General features: G+C 41.2%; 1 protein-coding gene across 2 annotated transcripts in view; it reads right to left on the bottom strand.

Annotated features, from left to right (window-relative positions):
* Positions 1-15,980, bottom strand: part of rbpjb (recombination signal binding protein for immunoglobulin kappa J region b) — a 52,710-nt gene that overhangs the window by 6,002 nt on the left and 30,728 nt on the right. Inside the window, exons 3-11 of one of the 2 annotated variants that reach the window (XM_081600035.1) lie at positions 9,544-9,655; positions 9,000-9,095; positions 6,174-6,339; positions 5,578-5,752; positions 4,207-4,344; positions 3,960-4,072; positions 2,469-2,609; positions 2,219-2,374; positions 2,013-2,116 (exon numbers count right to left, since the gene is read on the bottom strand). In XM_081600035.1, the coding sequence (XP_081456161.1) occupies positions 2,013-2,116; positions 2,219-2,374; positions 2,469-2,609; positions 3,960-4,072; positions 4,207-4,344; positions 5,578-5,752; positions 6,174-6,339; positions 9,000-9,088 (1,082 nt within the window). In that variant the 5' untranslated portion in view covers positions 9,089-9,095; positions 9,544-9,655. The remainder of the gene's footprint in view (positions 1-2,012; positions 2,117-2,218; positions 2,375-2,468; positions 2,610-3,959; positions 4,073-4,206; positions 4,345-5,577; positions 5,753-6,173; positions 6,340-8,999; positions 9,096-9,543; positions 9,656-15,980) is intronic. The other variant, XM_008435485.3, reaches the window with a different exon arrangement.

The raw sequence follows: 15,980 nt of genomic DNA, 5'->3' as shown, positions 1-15,980 counted from the left end.
ATGATTAATTGATTACTAAATTAGCTGACGATCATTTCAATAACCGGTTCATCATTTCAGCCTTAAATATACTCTGCACAGAAAGAAACCAAGCGAGAATGCATGTTGTGCTGATCCACTTATTACAGTCTAAATAGAGGAGCAGATGGGTTAACCCGTTGAGAAAATAAAGTAAGGTGGAGAAGTTCATTAGACTGTAACGAGCGCAGGGCACGCGGCCTCGCCCAGCTCCGCTCCCGTCAATCACACGTCCCAGACGATTTGCACTCGACTCACCATGCGGCTACAACAAGCGACAAAATGGAACCGGAAGAGGTTAAGCAAAAGCTGAAAACGGGAGAATTTACACTGCTAACTCAAATTATGGTCTAAATACGAAAGCAGTGAAATCTTAATTAAAATAATATGCTGGGCTTACTTTGGGCTCAGGCCTATAATTAAAGTTAATCAGTTGAGTCAGGCTGACTCTAAACTAAAACATGTGACTTCATGAACAGAATGCAAAAAATAGCTAACGATCCAGGGTTCCTTCACATCTTCATCCAGACTTTTCCACCACTAACGAAAATGAAGGCGGACAGGCAGTCCCCCTGCCTCCCCCCTGTAAGTTAGTTTCTTAGTGACGCAAAAGGAGAAAATGGGAAATTTTTGACACCAATATGCAAAACAGACTTTCTTTTCCTATATTTTCAAAGAAAGGTCTCTCCAGAGTAACTCCCCTCACATTAATGATTTACTCTCAGTGAAAAACACCAGCCTCCCAAATGGTGCTCAAAGAGCCACATCGTGTCCTTTCTCTGTAAATCTGAACTTACATAAGAGGCTGAAAGTCCCGAAGGAGATTAAAGGTCTGGTGAAGAGCGACGTCGGGTCATTATTCTGGTATTTCTGAGGTTTTTGCAAGTGAATGAGCCAGCAGACATGTGACTCAGTGCTACTCTTCATTATGGATATATTTATTTTTCCAAATCCTGAGCTCATCTTCTTACGTCGCTGCCTGATGGAGGCGTCTTTCAGTGACGTTCTCACTCTGTTCAAAGCTTATATTTCACTTAAAGGACTCTAAGAGTCTTTTGCCCAAGTTACATATTTATTCTGTTTTTGCCTCTATGCTATACTTTAATATTTCAGATCATTCTATACATTTTAATACCATGCACTAAGTAAATACAAGACAGTTTTCAAAATCATGATTTGATTTACAGAGCAATCCATCCAAACCACACCGTGCTGATCCTGTGTGAACATATAATCACTTATTAAATCATGAATTAACCAAGATTAAAACTTTTTTTTTGGGGGGGGGGGGGGGGTTTCATCTCACCGTCACACTCAGGACAAAAAACTGGCAAACTAACAGAACCCTACAAAGAACCTGTAAAACAACACGAAGCGGGCTTCAAGAATTAAAAAAAGCAAGAGATCAATTGTTCAGTTGAAATGTTTCGCCTCATGAGAAAAGCAGGAATAAGTTTTAACCAGATTAGAAACGGAGAAAAAAGAAAAGATTCATGAAGAGAGCCTTACATACTCTATATAGCAGCTTCAGAAGTTTTAAAATGGTAAACTTTGTGTCTGAATTCAGCGTGTTTACAAAGTAAACTTGGGTCGTTTCAGGGTATGATGTGCAGCTGATAAACACGCAGAGCTTTATTGGCTATTAAAACGCGGTTTCGGCCAATAATCTGGAAGTTTGAAGCAAACACACGGCCTGTTGACGTGTCTAACACATCACTCAACACACAGCTAAAGACACTGGTGAATAGGACTACTTATATGACATTCTACACTAATACTTGTTCATGACATCGATCCGTTTGAAAAGGGCTAGAAACCCTTTACAAAGGCTTTGGCACTCCAGCAGCATCCACAAACTTTCCATCATTATAATCCGACAATAAAAGGTACAAATATTTTTTGCCACCGTGTCGTCTTTTGTTTTACGCGGATATTCTTAAAAAAACAAAAGGGGACATTTTCTCTCTTTACAATCCAGAATAGCAACAACTGACCTGTACATGGTTTCAGCCTCGACATCTCCGAACCAAACCCGCAGATTTGGCGTGAAGTTCTGCCCCGTCAGCTCCAGCATGGCAACGTCCCCACCGCCGTTGAGCTGCAGGGGGCAGACAAGACCAGACGAGTTCAAACACGTGAACCGAGCGTCGCCACGAGGACGTTCGTTCTGAGAAAACGCCGCACACCGCGCCGAGGCTACCTGTAAGCTCTCTACCACAGGCACAGGGGTGACGGGTGAGTGGACGGGGCCCATGCCCTCGTAGAAAGTGTACTCTGCCTTGTCCGTGCTGATGATTGTCCAGGAGGCGCCGTCGTTGATCATCTCCTTGTTTGGTTCCTTTGGGCATGGAGTGGCCTGGCACGGAGGGAGGAGGAAGGTCAATGGGGATTCGAGAGAGCTACCCATGGTGATTTTTGACATTGTATGCAGAGGAAATGGTGGCACAGACTTGAAACTGAATGATCCTTTCTTGAGAAAGGCACAGGTACATGCGCTCCGTGTCCTTCAGGTAGAAGGCACACTTGTGCAGCTGGGAAACCGGGTCGTCGGCGTCCAGCAGGGCCGTCTGCTTGTCGACTTTTCGAATGATCTCATGGGAAAACAAACAGAAAGGAGCAGATAAGTCGAGCGAGGGATGGATGTTATGATTAAGCAGAGGGTTGAACGGGAAGTCAAGAGATCGAGATCGACGAAAAAGGACAACAAAAACATTTAGGAAGAAAAAAAAAAGGGGGATTACTTTTGGATTCCAAAAGTTTTCACACACTGGTTAAAGTTTTATACTGCTTGTCAAACTGCAACTGCAAACTATGTTTTATTAGGATTTTCTGTGATACACCAACAAATAATTGTGAAAAGAAAGGAAAACAATATAAAAGTTTTACTTTTTGGTGTGTTTGTATTCTGTCCCAGTCAATTACTTGCAAAAAACAAACTTATGCAATTTTAGCTGCAAGCAATTTGAAACCCAAACTGTCAGTTTTGTGGATCTAGAGACTGAAACCTTGTCAAAAAAAAAAAGCTCAAACTCAGACTGCATGAAGTGTGTCTGAATATTTCCTAAAGGCATTAATTCTTGACTTTGACTAGGCCATTCTAACACCATTTTGCTGCATCTCTACCTGAAAGCTAGTGATGGTTGTCCTGCTAAACAACCATCTAATGGTTGCACTTGATTTTATTTAGGGGCATCAGAATGAAGGGGACACTTTTCAGGTTTTTATTAGAAAAACATTTTGCAAACCATGTAAAGTTTCCTTCCACATGACAACTATACACTACTATGTGTTGTTCTATCATAAAACTCTGAAAATGAACCGAAGTTTGTGGAGTTAATGTGATTAAATTGGAAAAAAGTACAAAAGGAACAAATACTTTTGAAAGGCAATGTAGGCCAGAAGAAAACGAGGCTAACAAACATATAAATAGATGGAAGAAAAGACTAAATGTCAGTTCACCGCTCAGAAGAACATGAGTCATGGAATGAGGGAAGAAAAACAAGGCAGACTTTGTCTAAGAAAGATTATTTGAACAAAATAAAAGTCCAACGTTTATGAAAACGGGGGAGAAATAAACTCCTTTTATGCCAGAAGAGAAGAAGATTGACAGCTCTGTGCAGCCTGCTAATTAAAGAACAATGAGAAGATCTAGTTTCCTCCGTGTGGAAAACAAAAACGGGGTAAAAACTGTTTACAAATATATATTTATATATATATATGAAAGAAGATGGCATGATTTTGTGGGAACTGGCAGTCTGGTTTTGACATGTTTGGACAGAGGCAGGACGGCAGCATCACTCAGACTCCATTTGTGAGTGTTGGCGGAGGAGCAGCAAAATGCTCGCCTGTTTCTGCTGCAGTTTAGTGCTTTTCATGTTTTTCCCTGATCTCAATTGACATGGTTCTTATTTATTATTATTATTATTATTATTTATTTTTACCAGTCTGGGCAGCGCCATGCCGGTGACCGAGCACACCAGCTTGACCGTCTGGCCGTAGTGGATGTAACCGTCTCTCACAGTGAACTCCTCTCCTTCTGACTCCTCGTCATCCACTGGAAACGCAAAGAAACGACCCATCAGAGCTGCCGCTTCACGTTCCCCACGCGCACACACACACTCGCCACAGTCAGTCACTTCAGTTCATCTCTCAGTCACACATCGTCACGTTTGGGTGAGGGCGACTCACACAGGTGGATGTAAAAAGCCCCCCACTGCTGGGAACTGGCGTGGAAGTTGCCCCCCTCCACGTGCAGGTAGCGCGTGCTGACCGTTTGGGAGCGCAGTCGGTTGAACAGCGCCACCTTGGTCCCTGATGCGATGCACACTGCGGGCGAGAACAGACAGGCTTACGTAAGGAGAGCACGGCCTGCTGCACACCGGGCGACAAGAGGTGTAGAAACAGCCAGGCGAGCGGCGGCTGCATCTCACAGCAGCTGCTGGACAGACACTGTAGATTTAATGATGCTGCCCCCTGGTGGACAAACTAACTTACTTTTTTTTCTAATAATTATTATCATTTTATTTTTTTTATTATACAGTTTTAGTTTGAATTCCCACACTTTCACTTGAATTGAAATGCGGAACATTTAATGGGGGATGAAAATTTAAAATAAAAGCACAAGTAATTGACTTAAATGTGCAATCATTTTAGTTTTATTTTTAAAGAGGAGAAAATTAAGACGAAATTAGAATTATTCCCTTAAGAATTTTTTTTCTTAAACATCAGCAGTTCAAACGCGCATATGCGCTGATGGGAAAATTTACAACTCTACTTCATTAAGACTGTTGAAACAATCGGCCCAAGCAGGTTCCAGACAATTAATGATGCCACAAACCTGGGGGAAAGTCTGGTCTGAACACAGAGCTGGTCACGAATGCCAGTGAAAAGCACTAAAAGCTTTCTGCTAGAAAGAGGAGCTTGTTTTTACACTGGAAAAGCTCCGAGGCACTAAAGTGAATCATCAACAGGAAACGATGTTGATGATGTAAATTTAAACTCAATGTTTGCATTTTACAGAGTTAAAATGTCAAGAAAGTAATAAAACAAAGTTTCCCACCCCCCCCCCCCCGCCTCATTTGAAAACCTTGTTAGGTGTTAAAATACTGCGCTGCTGTTAGAATTATGCACCTAATAGCATATTTTAATGTTTTTATTTGTATTTGGGGCAGTTTCCTATTTAACAACTCAGAAATGTGAGCAGAAGAGACAATGTTTCATTTTGCTCCTTAGCAGAATAAAATATTGAATCATTTTATCTTTATTAGACAAATTTAAAAAAAATTTTGTTAAAACTATTTGGCTCCAAAACATTGAATCTTCTCAGATAAAACTTACTTTGGTGCACATTGTCTTAGGAAATGGATGACATGAAACAGTCAGTTACAGTATTTGCATTCTGCAGTTTTCCAACCAAAGTATACAGAGCTGCAAGGTAATATTTTGAGTTAAAAGAAGTGAAAACGGCATTTATAAAGATAAAATCTAACCAAGGAACAATCTGTGAACCGACAGCAAAGACAAAGACACACAAAAAAAGAGGAAACTCGTCCAACTCACGGTCAGCGTTTTTGAGGGACTGCTTCTTTTTGGAGGGCTTGGAGATGACTTTGATCCTCTTGCTGAGGAAGACGCCAATGTCTGCGCTGTTGCCGTAGAACATCTTGACGGACAACATGAAGTGCTTTCTCTTGTCGGAGTCGGATATGTACAAGGTTTTGGCTGTGCAATAATTCTGAGGAGAAATGGTGAATCATTCGATTATTGTTGCTCAAACTGCAAAGTGAACTGATAGGTTGGCGTCAGATTTATGCTATGATTTATGTTCATTTATCTGCCGCTGGATGTTTAGATAAATCCACTGAAAGCTCATATCTAATGTTTGTTTGAACTGTTGTTCTGAATTTACTCAGAATCTCCTTTAATATGATCGGCTGCAAAAGAGAGTGAATCCACAATTCCTCTTAGAATCTTCATTGGACTTTCTTCCAATGAAGAATATTGGTTAATCCAATAAAGCAGTCAGATTGTGAAGGCTGCAGTTTGCCATGATTCCTTCATATCAGCTTGCATATATAAGGTGCACACTGTGCGAATTTGGAGGAATCCAGAGTAAACACTTTCTTTTCCCGAGCGTCTTTTTGTGTAGTTTGTACCTTTCCCTCTAGGTTGAGCTGTTGCATTTCTTGGTCGCTGTTGCCGATGCCGATGAAGGCACACGGCTGCGACTCGTGCTCATTGCAGCCGTCTCTCTCCATCTGCTCCTTCTTTTTCTTCCAGCCGCTGCCCATCAGGTAGACGCAGGGAGGAGGGCAGAAGAACCTGGAAACAATGAGGCTTGTCTTTTTTTTTTTTTTTTTTTTTTTTTTACAAAGCAGCTCTGTTTCCAAGACAACCTTCTGTAAATATGCTTTTGAGCTTTTAAGAATCAACATTTATTCAAGTCTCGAATATAAAAATAATTATTTTAAGTCAAATACTTTTAATTAGATTAAACCAAATATTGTGCATCCTAATTCACACCAGTAGAGGGCAGTCTAGTGTCATCTCTCTCTTGTAGTGAAAAGAAAAATCTGGTTCAATATTTTTATCTGCAACTTTATTTCAAAAGTTGTTGCACTTTGCGGTCCAGACACACAGACACGCGCGCGCACACACACACACACACACACACACAAAACAAAATTTCAAAATAAATTTTAGACATTTTAGTCCTTCACAAATAAACGAAAAAGAAGAAACCATCTCATTACTGGATGAACTAGGTTCATGTGGAACTGGAGAGCAAGTTGTTTCGCAACTCCAGACTCGGTCTCTATGGGTGTTTGTCTACTTTCACCTCCTATAAAAAGCACAGAAGAGCGAGAAGCGGCGAGAAACGGGAGGGGGGACTTTAAGGTCCTCCGTTCACCTCCAGTCTTCAGGCCCGTGTGTAAAAAAAAATCTCCAGAGAGAGACATACAGAGGTGCAACCTGATAACAACAAAGCAGCATCCTGCAAAGTCCTGCCAAACAAAGACTATTATCTGAGGAATTCATCTTTTTCCAGCTCTTGGTGGTTGGCGTCCAACGTTTGATTTGCCAAGAGATAGGCAGCCTGATGAGATTGCAAGCAGTGTCGCAAGCGAAGCCAAAAAAACGCAGCAGAGCCGCAGAGAGCAGCGGAATGAAGACGCGAAGCGTTTCGGGGGGGAAGGAGGCTATAAAAAGTTGCAGCAAAGGGTGGAAAGGTGAAGCGCAGCATTACAGGAAGGGTTTGAGGAAGAAGAGAAGAGTTCAAGAGAGCAGAGTTGAAGAAAAAAAAAAACAGGAGGTGTTGCATCAGCTGCTGATTGAAGTGCAGTTACTTGTGTTGCATAGAAGATGAGTTGAAAAGTTTGACGGCAGCACAGCCTCTGCAGCTTAGATCCAACCAATGAAATTCCTCCCGATTTCCCAAAACATTCCCTCTGGAGGAGTTCGACTTCCAGCTCTAGCTGCCTTCAGCTCAATGTGTTTTCCATGCTCTCTGTCGAGACTGATCAGTGCAATACCTGAAGGGAAACGTTGGTTTGCTTATGTTCACACGATAGCTGATAGCCGAGAGGCGGCGAGAGGGTCTCCAGTCCGTCACACGGCAACAATTAACACTTTAACTTAAAAAAATAAATAAATACTGGAAAATTGAGTTTGAAACAGTTTCGTTTAGGAGACAAACTGGAGCAGAAAACAACAAACCTGGATATTGCACAAATTAAAATTTTTTTGTCATGTAACGCACACATTCATTACACAAAAACATCCCAAGCTTTTATGTTCTGGTAGTTTTGATCACTTTGGCTCATAGATGAATCAGATTATCGCATAAAAACAATCAGAAACGACCCGCTTCTGGAAAGTCGGTTCAATTCTGTTTGTTTTGCTTGAATTACTGCATCAATGCGGCGTAGAACGGCGGCAATCAGCTGAAGTATGAGGGGAGGAAACACGAGCTGCTCTAAATGATCCTGGTAGACTTTTACATTGACTGTGGACCAGGTCTGTCACAATAATTGATAATTTATCATGCAATTAATTGATTTAAGACAAACTCAATAATTTCCATTGGCATGATCTATCGTTTATATCTTTTTCCTTTCTTTCTGGATGATAAAAGTCTTCAGTTTAGTGCTTTTGGTCTGAGCTAAACATTTTTTTTTAACTTAAAACTTGTTTGCAGAGACGTTGTAATTAATTTTATTTATTGTCTTGTGTATTTATTTTGGATATTTAAGATGTCTTCCAGTTCCAGTGTTAAATGTTCTTTAGAATTGAAAGTTTATTGATCCCTGAGAATGTCCTCTTGCGATATTAGCATGCCATTATCATTGAATTGCTTAAAAATGTTCTCAAACCAACAATATTATTGATTATCCTGATAACTTCTGGAACAATTTATGTGAAGACAAAAGATTGTGCGCCAATTTTCTTTTGAGGTGGACAAAATCGGTTTTACACGCAAGCAACGGCCGATTGACGATCTCTAAAAAAAATGAAGGAAATCAGGGGCGATTTATTGGTGCACCCCTGATCGTATCCTTTCAAATACTGTGTCGAAGTATTCCTTTGTCAATTGCGAAAATGATTTTTTGCAGCTCTACATCAGAGTCAAAATCTTCATACTTGTAGAGCTTTATTAGGCGTTTCATCTACAACATTGGAGAAACGAAACGTTTGGGGAAAAAAATATTTTTGTCCATACTAAGAAACCCAGACGAGCTCAAAGTCCACGCAGAAAAACTGGAGGTGAGAGTTTTGTTTTCAGCATCCCGAGGACGAACTAATCCATAACAGCCAGTCTGTGTTAATCCCTCTAATGATCGCCTGCTCTTTTCAGAGATGTTGGAGGGGTTTTTACACGGGTTTTGTGACGGTTGCTTTCTCGCGGCAGCGTGGCGTCCAAGTGCGACGATCGTTCAGAGAGAGAGAGAGAGGAAGAGAGCCGACGTCGATCGGGGGCTCACCTTTTCTCATTGCCGTAGGATTTCTGTGCAACCTTTGCGTGCAGGATCATGACGGTTTGGTCGCCTCGCTCCTTTAGGTAATTCCTCATTGCTTCTCTGCAAAACAAAACAGAAACATTAAAGTTTTATCACCGACATACCTCGTCACTTGGAAGGTAAAGGGTTTTTTTTTTGTTTGTTTCCTTCGGATTAGAGTTGCAATGATTCATCAAAAAGCGTACAGGTTGAGGGAAAAAAAAAAACCCGAAGCGAATGCACAAGTGTCACACGTGTAATCAGACTGAGGTGAGGAAACGCATACAGTGAACTCAGGATGACCCAACAAAAGACTCGAGCGCTTGCCAAGAAGTTCTGCTCTCCCCCAGATGTGTCCGTGTGGGGGTGGGCTGAACTCTCAACGCCTGGCTCAGGGGGACGGAGGGGAGCGAGAGTCGGGAACGTGGAGGAGAAACAGAAGATGAAGAGAGAGAGAGGGACAGAGAGAGAGGGGAGTAATGGAAGGATAGAGAGGGGAGAAAAACAACAACAACAAAGCTGACCTCACCAGCAAAAACTTCTTGTTTTTTGGAGTTTTTTTCCCTCATTCGGAGCTTCTTGCCCCTTAAAAGGCACAGATCGTGTTTAGATGGAGACGCTGCATCACACCTTGACTCAGGCTGCACACATGAACAGATGTCAGTGACACCTGACACGCCAGGGTCTTTTCTCACACACACACACACACACACACACACACACACACACACACACACACACACACACACACACACACACACACACACACACACACACACACACACACGCCGTTCCAGTCTGCAACGTTAGGCTCGGAGCTGGAGTTTGACAGAGCCTTTGTTATGAAAAGTATGGGGCCTCCTCAGAGCGCCGCTGTGTGTGTGCGTGCGTGCGTGCGTGCGTGCGCGCTAGGGGAATGGAGGTGATGCAGCAGAGGAGGAAGTCCAAGAGGAATTGCGGTTTATCCATTTCATAATGGATGAGAGAAGGCTTTCTTACTTCACTCTAATGACATTTTTATTGGATATTTTCATCTGACAGCAAAGCAGAATTTAGCAATTTCTGAATTACTGACTGGCCGAATCTTATAAACAAGAACAGGCAGCTGAACTGATCTGAAGCCTCCATTTATCAGGGTCCCTAAAAGGATTTATCTTAAATTCTTAAAGAAATATTAACTTTGCAGATTTTTAGGTCCTTCATATTAATTCAAAAAGGTAAAAATACTAAGAACTGGAATAGGAAACCTGACAAAAAACACAAACAGGAAGGAAGGACAAAATTAAGGGAAATGGGAGGAAGGGGAAAGGAAAGGAAAGGGAGGAAAGGGGAGGGAGGGAGGGAGGGAGGGAGGGAGGGAGGGAGGGAGGAAGGAAGGAAGGAAGGAAGGAAGGAAGGAAGGAAGGAAGGAAGGAAGGAAGGAAGGAAGGAAGGAAGGAAGGAAGGAAGGAAGGAAGGAAGGAAGGAAGGAAGGAAGGAAGGAAGGAAGGAAGGAAGGAAGGAAGGAAGGAAGGAAGGAAGGAAGGAAGGAAGGAAGGAAGGAAGGAAGCCACTGTTTTAGACAACGGGATGTGAAAAGTCTGGGAATAAGATTTTTTTTCAATGCTTACTTTCTTAATTCTTTAAAGAAATCACCAACAGGTGTTTAATTTGTTTCTAAACTTTGTCTGGGGTTTGGTGTGAAACCTATAAAGGTCAGGGACTGATGTTTTCATCCCTTCACTGTCTGACAGATTCAAATACCACCGCTTAGTTAGAGAAGGATGCAGCTGTCCTGAGGTGTTAAAAGAGAATATAAGTTTGTATTCACATCTTCCTCCAGACAACTGCATGCTGCTAGAATAAAAAACTTGTGTCAGCTCGGTTATGTGCAACACCCCTTGGCTTTTGGTTAACACCGTTTCACTGCTCAAGAAACCAAACCAGAACCAGACCGCTGCAGAAGAGTTTAGTCCGAAAGGAAGCTTTCCCTCCGAGGGTCGTTATCCAGACCCTTCATGGTTTTGTTTTTGTGATTGTTGTGGTATTACAGATTTTCCTGCATTTTCTTTCTTTAAAGGTTCGGCCAAAGTTGCACCTTTTTTTAAAGCTTTATTTTTGCCATAACGTGATCTTACAAACATTTAGAAATTGATGCACAAAACCTTCCCAAAAAAATTTATGAAGATTTTAATTTATATTTTACATACAAATAACATTTCTAAGTACCTTCTTGAAATGGCAGTCTTGATACAAATCAAATCCTGCCCTGAAGAATTTCATATTGGCCATTCAAGTTAATATGAACTGAATGCACAGGAGAAGCAAATCAAGCAGAACACTAAAAAAAAAAAAAAGCAAATGAAGTAAGATTTTTCTGTAAATCTTAATTCTGTAAGATTTACAGAAAAGGTGCGATGACTGGCAAAGATTGAAAGTCTGCGGAAAATTTGCGAATGATAAAAAGTTGTGATCACAACTTCATGGAGGGAACAGCAACAGTCCCTCAAGGGGGCGATTCCTGAACTTTTCAGCTTCTGTTCCACAAAATAAAAACGTACAAGGGCCGTGACGCCGACTCCGAGTTGAGTCCACGAGCGTCAGCTAAAACGTGGTGCAAGGGGAAAACGTTGGTCAACATGTTGCTTTTATTTGCAGCAAAACGCATACACAGTAAAAAGGTACAAAAAAAGCTTTTACTAAAAATAATTAACAGAGATTTCCACAGAAAGGTGTTACAAGTTTGGTTCCTAGAAAACAAGGCTGTCAAAGGAGAATTTATATATATATATATATATATATATATACTGCTCAAAAAAATAAAGGGAACACTTAAACAACACAATATAACTCCAAGTAAATCAAACTTCTGTGAAATCAAACTGTCCACTTACGAAGCAACACTGATTGACCCGACGAGGGTCCCCGTTGTCAATCAGTGTTGCTTCCTAAGTGGACAGTTTGATTTCACAGAAGTTTGATTTACTTGGAGTTATATTGTGTTGTTTAAGTGTTCCCTTTATTTTTTGAGCAGTGTATATATGTATATATGTAGTATATAAAAAAAAAACTAAGTCAGATCAAATCTGGTGTTTCTAGGATGAACTGGCTGATCGGCCGCCTCTCACTCGGAGCATCAAGTTGTGTCTCCTTTAGCGCAAAAGACGGAAGGAGAAGTGAGACAGTGACCAGCGCACACAAACCAACTTCCTGTGGAAAACTAGCGTGTAGACAAACATAAAAAAAAGAAAAAAAAAAAAAAGACATGTTCTTGAAATTTAGCATGCAAAATTAAAAACACGCATCCAGCTTTTTAAGCAAATTAAGCACAAATTGTTTATAAAGAACCCTTCCTATCCCCCCGCAGAAAGTATGAATCAAGTTTATCAGAGCAGAGCAAAAGGAAAACACAGAAAGTATCGCAAATAATCTGAAGCAATAGCAGAATGACAGGAAGGAGAGCTGTAATTTTTTTGGGGCTTCAAGGAAATTTGCATGTTTATTCTAAGAGAAGAAACTCCAGCAGAGGCAGAAGACGACAGAGGGAAGGGAAACAGAGAAAAGGAGAACAGATAAAACAAATAAAAAGGGGAAATGTACAAGAGGTGAGACCACCAAAAAAAAGTGTCAAAAACATACCAGTAAAAAAAAAACAACAAACAAACAAACAAACAAACAAACAAAAAAACAGAAGGACTGTGGTGTGTGTGTGGGCAAAAGTAAGTTAAATGAGTCTTGAGATGAAGAGGAGCAGACAAGGCATCTGGCTTTTCATCCGCAACAGCAGCTAAAGCAGAGTGGGACTGTCCCTGTCCTTCACTGCACCCCCCCCCCCCCCCCACACACACACACGTAGAGAGTGAGCACCTTTTTACAGTCATACACAGTGAAAAAGCTCAACTAGCTTCAGAAGCCCCGCTGATTGAACCTCCCAAACCTTAACAGATTTTGAAACAAAAAACTGTGCTGAGCAAAAGGGGAAAACATTTTTAACATTTAACATTTTCAACACCAACTGATGTCAAAAGCAGTAGAGATTTTTCCTACATCAGTTTATTCGTCTATCGACTTGTGACGTTCTGCATCTGCCCAACCGACTGAGCTCAAGTATGGTGCAATTAGTGCCACAGCTATCCAGTATATTAGCAGTCTAATACTGTATTGAATAATCCCTTAATTTATTTGAGGGATTATTGTTGAGCTACCGGGGTACTTTTCCTAGAAAAATGGAGGTTGAGCTGCTAAACGGAGTTCTAAACATGCGAGGTGCAACTCACAGATTCAAACCCGCTGTAGCTTGTCCATCATCCCCCTCCTGCGGTTTAAATCCCATCCATAAAATGCCCAAGTAATGACCAGAGTTTTCTTTTTCATTAGCATGCAGAAATACAGAACTGCCCCTCCACCACCTGTTGCTGCACAGTGGCCGTTAGCTGCTTGAAAAAAAGAAGGCCACTATACTTTTCCCCTGTTACAATAGCAAATTTTGCTGTATGATAAATCCTCCAAAAAATGTTTGCAATAGACAATAATAATGTTTTGAAGCCATTTTAAAGTGATACAATTGCTATGGCATGATAATGTCAGTAAACTCTCAGATATCAATGGAATTTAACTACTACCAAATATTTAGCACTGGAACAGGAAGACATTCTAAATTTCCCAAACAAAAAACAAACAGAATGGATACTGAAGTCTATAGGAAAAAACATTTTGTAAAAAAAAAAATCTTTTTTATTTTTTAGGTGATCAATTGTAATTTTCTCCAAATACAAAGTTGTTATTTTATAAAAATACATAAGTAGTATTGTTCTTTAGGGGTTACCTAATGTCACAGTATCGTTTTTACCTCTAAGAGTCGTCTACAGTAGAGGGAGGGACCGGGTTGGTTGGTGTGCTTTTTTTGTCTGTCGGCCATATTGGATTTAACAAAAATAATTTCTTGCATTTGCAGCTGATGGCCAGTTGTTGATAGTGTGCTTTATGATGTGTCCTCTTCAGTGGTCTGTGTGCATTTATAACATACAAATCTACAAGAAAATGCCTTTTAGATAGCTGTCCACTGTAGTGACCAATATGCATGAAAGGGTTCAAATGTGTGTAATGATGTGAAATACTCAACTATAACTACAACAAAAAAGAAAGTTTTGACATGTTTTTGCTGTGACAGCTGGGTGATTCGTCAGGCAATCCACACCAACATAGCTGCGTAACTTCCACAGATCCCCCTTCACACAGTCACCTACAGATTCAAACCTGCAACCCTCTCTGTGGACTACAGACCCTGAAAAGGGATGATGCACTCTCTCTGAGGTCAGGGCTGATGCCAAACAGAAAGTCATCCAGCCCCGTATAAAAGTGGAAAATTGATGTAGCGAAACCTTTAGAAATGGGGAATTGAGAAGTAAAAAAAACAAAGAGCAGAACATCACGATGCACAGTGGTACAACCACAAGCAACACTTAAAGCGGACCGTTTTAGAGGGAAGAGAGAGAGAAAGAGCAAGCTCCACGTCTGTCATATTTTGGGCCATCAAAAAACCATCACATGAACCCAAGGGCCACTTGCAAGCCAGGGAACTGGCAGCACAGGAATAAAGAGGGGGACACATCAAAAGGTGCAGGGGCCCCATTTTTTTCTTTCTTTTTTTCCTCAAAACCCAAAGCGCGGCTGTTCCAGGCAACGTGCAACCCCTCAATTTCCTCGCCGAGAGCCATGTGCGAAGGCCGAGCACATGTGCGCACGCAAAACCCAATAACCTGTTCCAAATAACAAAGATGACAAGCAAAAAAAGCGAAACACATGCAAGCGCTTTGCAGCGAGCCGCAGCATCCGACAGCATGGAGCGCCGAATGACTCGCAGCGAACTGCAGGGCAAACGAAACGCTCCGAAAACCTGCAGCGGGGTCGTGCTCGACACTTCACGTTTTTAGAGCCGAAGACTGAGGATGGAGGAGAAGTCCCGGCTCTCGGGGTTGAATGTCCACAAACTGTGAGAAAGCAGCTCGTTTCCACGCAGGCTTATGAACAGGAAAGTCTCAGCGGAGATCAGACCCATAATCGATGGCGGCGGAGCAGCTGTGATGTGATACAACAGGGAACGACGGATAGACTGAGGATGGCTGACGGCAAAAGATGGTGCGAAGACAATCCGCCCGGAAACGCAGAAATGCACAGCAGACCTTACCGACATCACCAGAACTTCAGCGCCACGAAAAAGTATCAAAACCCCTTACATGGATTTTACTGGAAATTTATTTCATTGGGAAAAAATGGAGAAACTTTCACAAACACATTCTGAAAGAAAAAGCATCTGTTTTAATTCAGTCATCTTTAGTTTCTTGGAGAAGTTGAACCTCCACTTCAGCCAAAAGTCTTTTCCAGCCTCCATCAGCTTTTTATAAAAAAAACTCTTTCCCGTCTCTACTGAGAAAAAAATTAATTAAAAAAATCCCCACAGCATAACGGTGTCATCACTGTCTTCCCGTAGAGACACGCTGTGATTCAGGGTGACGTCTGGTGTCCAGTTTTGGTTTCATTTAACCAAAACATAATCTAGTACTCTGTAGCCTGATGCATCCTTTGCTACAAATAATCAAGTGTACACTAAAGGAGTGCTGTCGCTCAATTTTAGGGAATAAAATGTTTATTTTCCCATTTAAAAAGAACTGAATTATTTGTTTATTTGTATCTTTTAATGTATTTCTAATATAGTATAAAAAGGCTTAAGTGGTTAAATGAAAACCCTGCAGAACGTGCCAATTTTTTATTCGATTAATAATTTTTGTAGCCAATGGATTAACCAGAAAAACCGCTTAATCGATTAATCGTCGGAATAATCGATTAATTGTCTGTGTAATTGATTAATTGTCAGAATTTCAGATTAATCGATTACTAAAATAACTGGTAGCTGCAGTCCAAGCTTGTGTACGTCTACCACATAAAACCCCAACAGAATACTTTGAAGTTTGTGGTTGAAACCTGTCA

The sequence above is a fragment of the Poecilia reticulata genome, chromosome 18 (genome assembly GCF_904066995.2).
Source record: "Poecilia reticulata chromosome 18, P_reticulata-male-v2, whole genome shotgun sequence".
Lineage (NCBI taxonomy): Eukaryota > Metazoa > Chordata > Actinopteri > Cyprinodontiformes > Poeciliidae > Poecilia > Poecilia reticulata.
The sequence above is the reverse complement of the archived record's forward strand: the minus strand, read 5'-3'. Positions and strand labels throughout refer to the sequence as shown.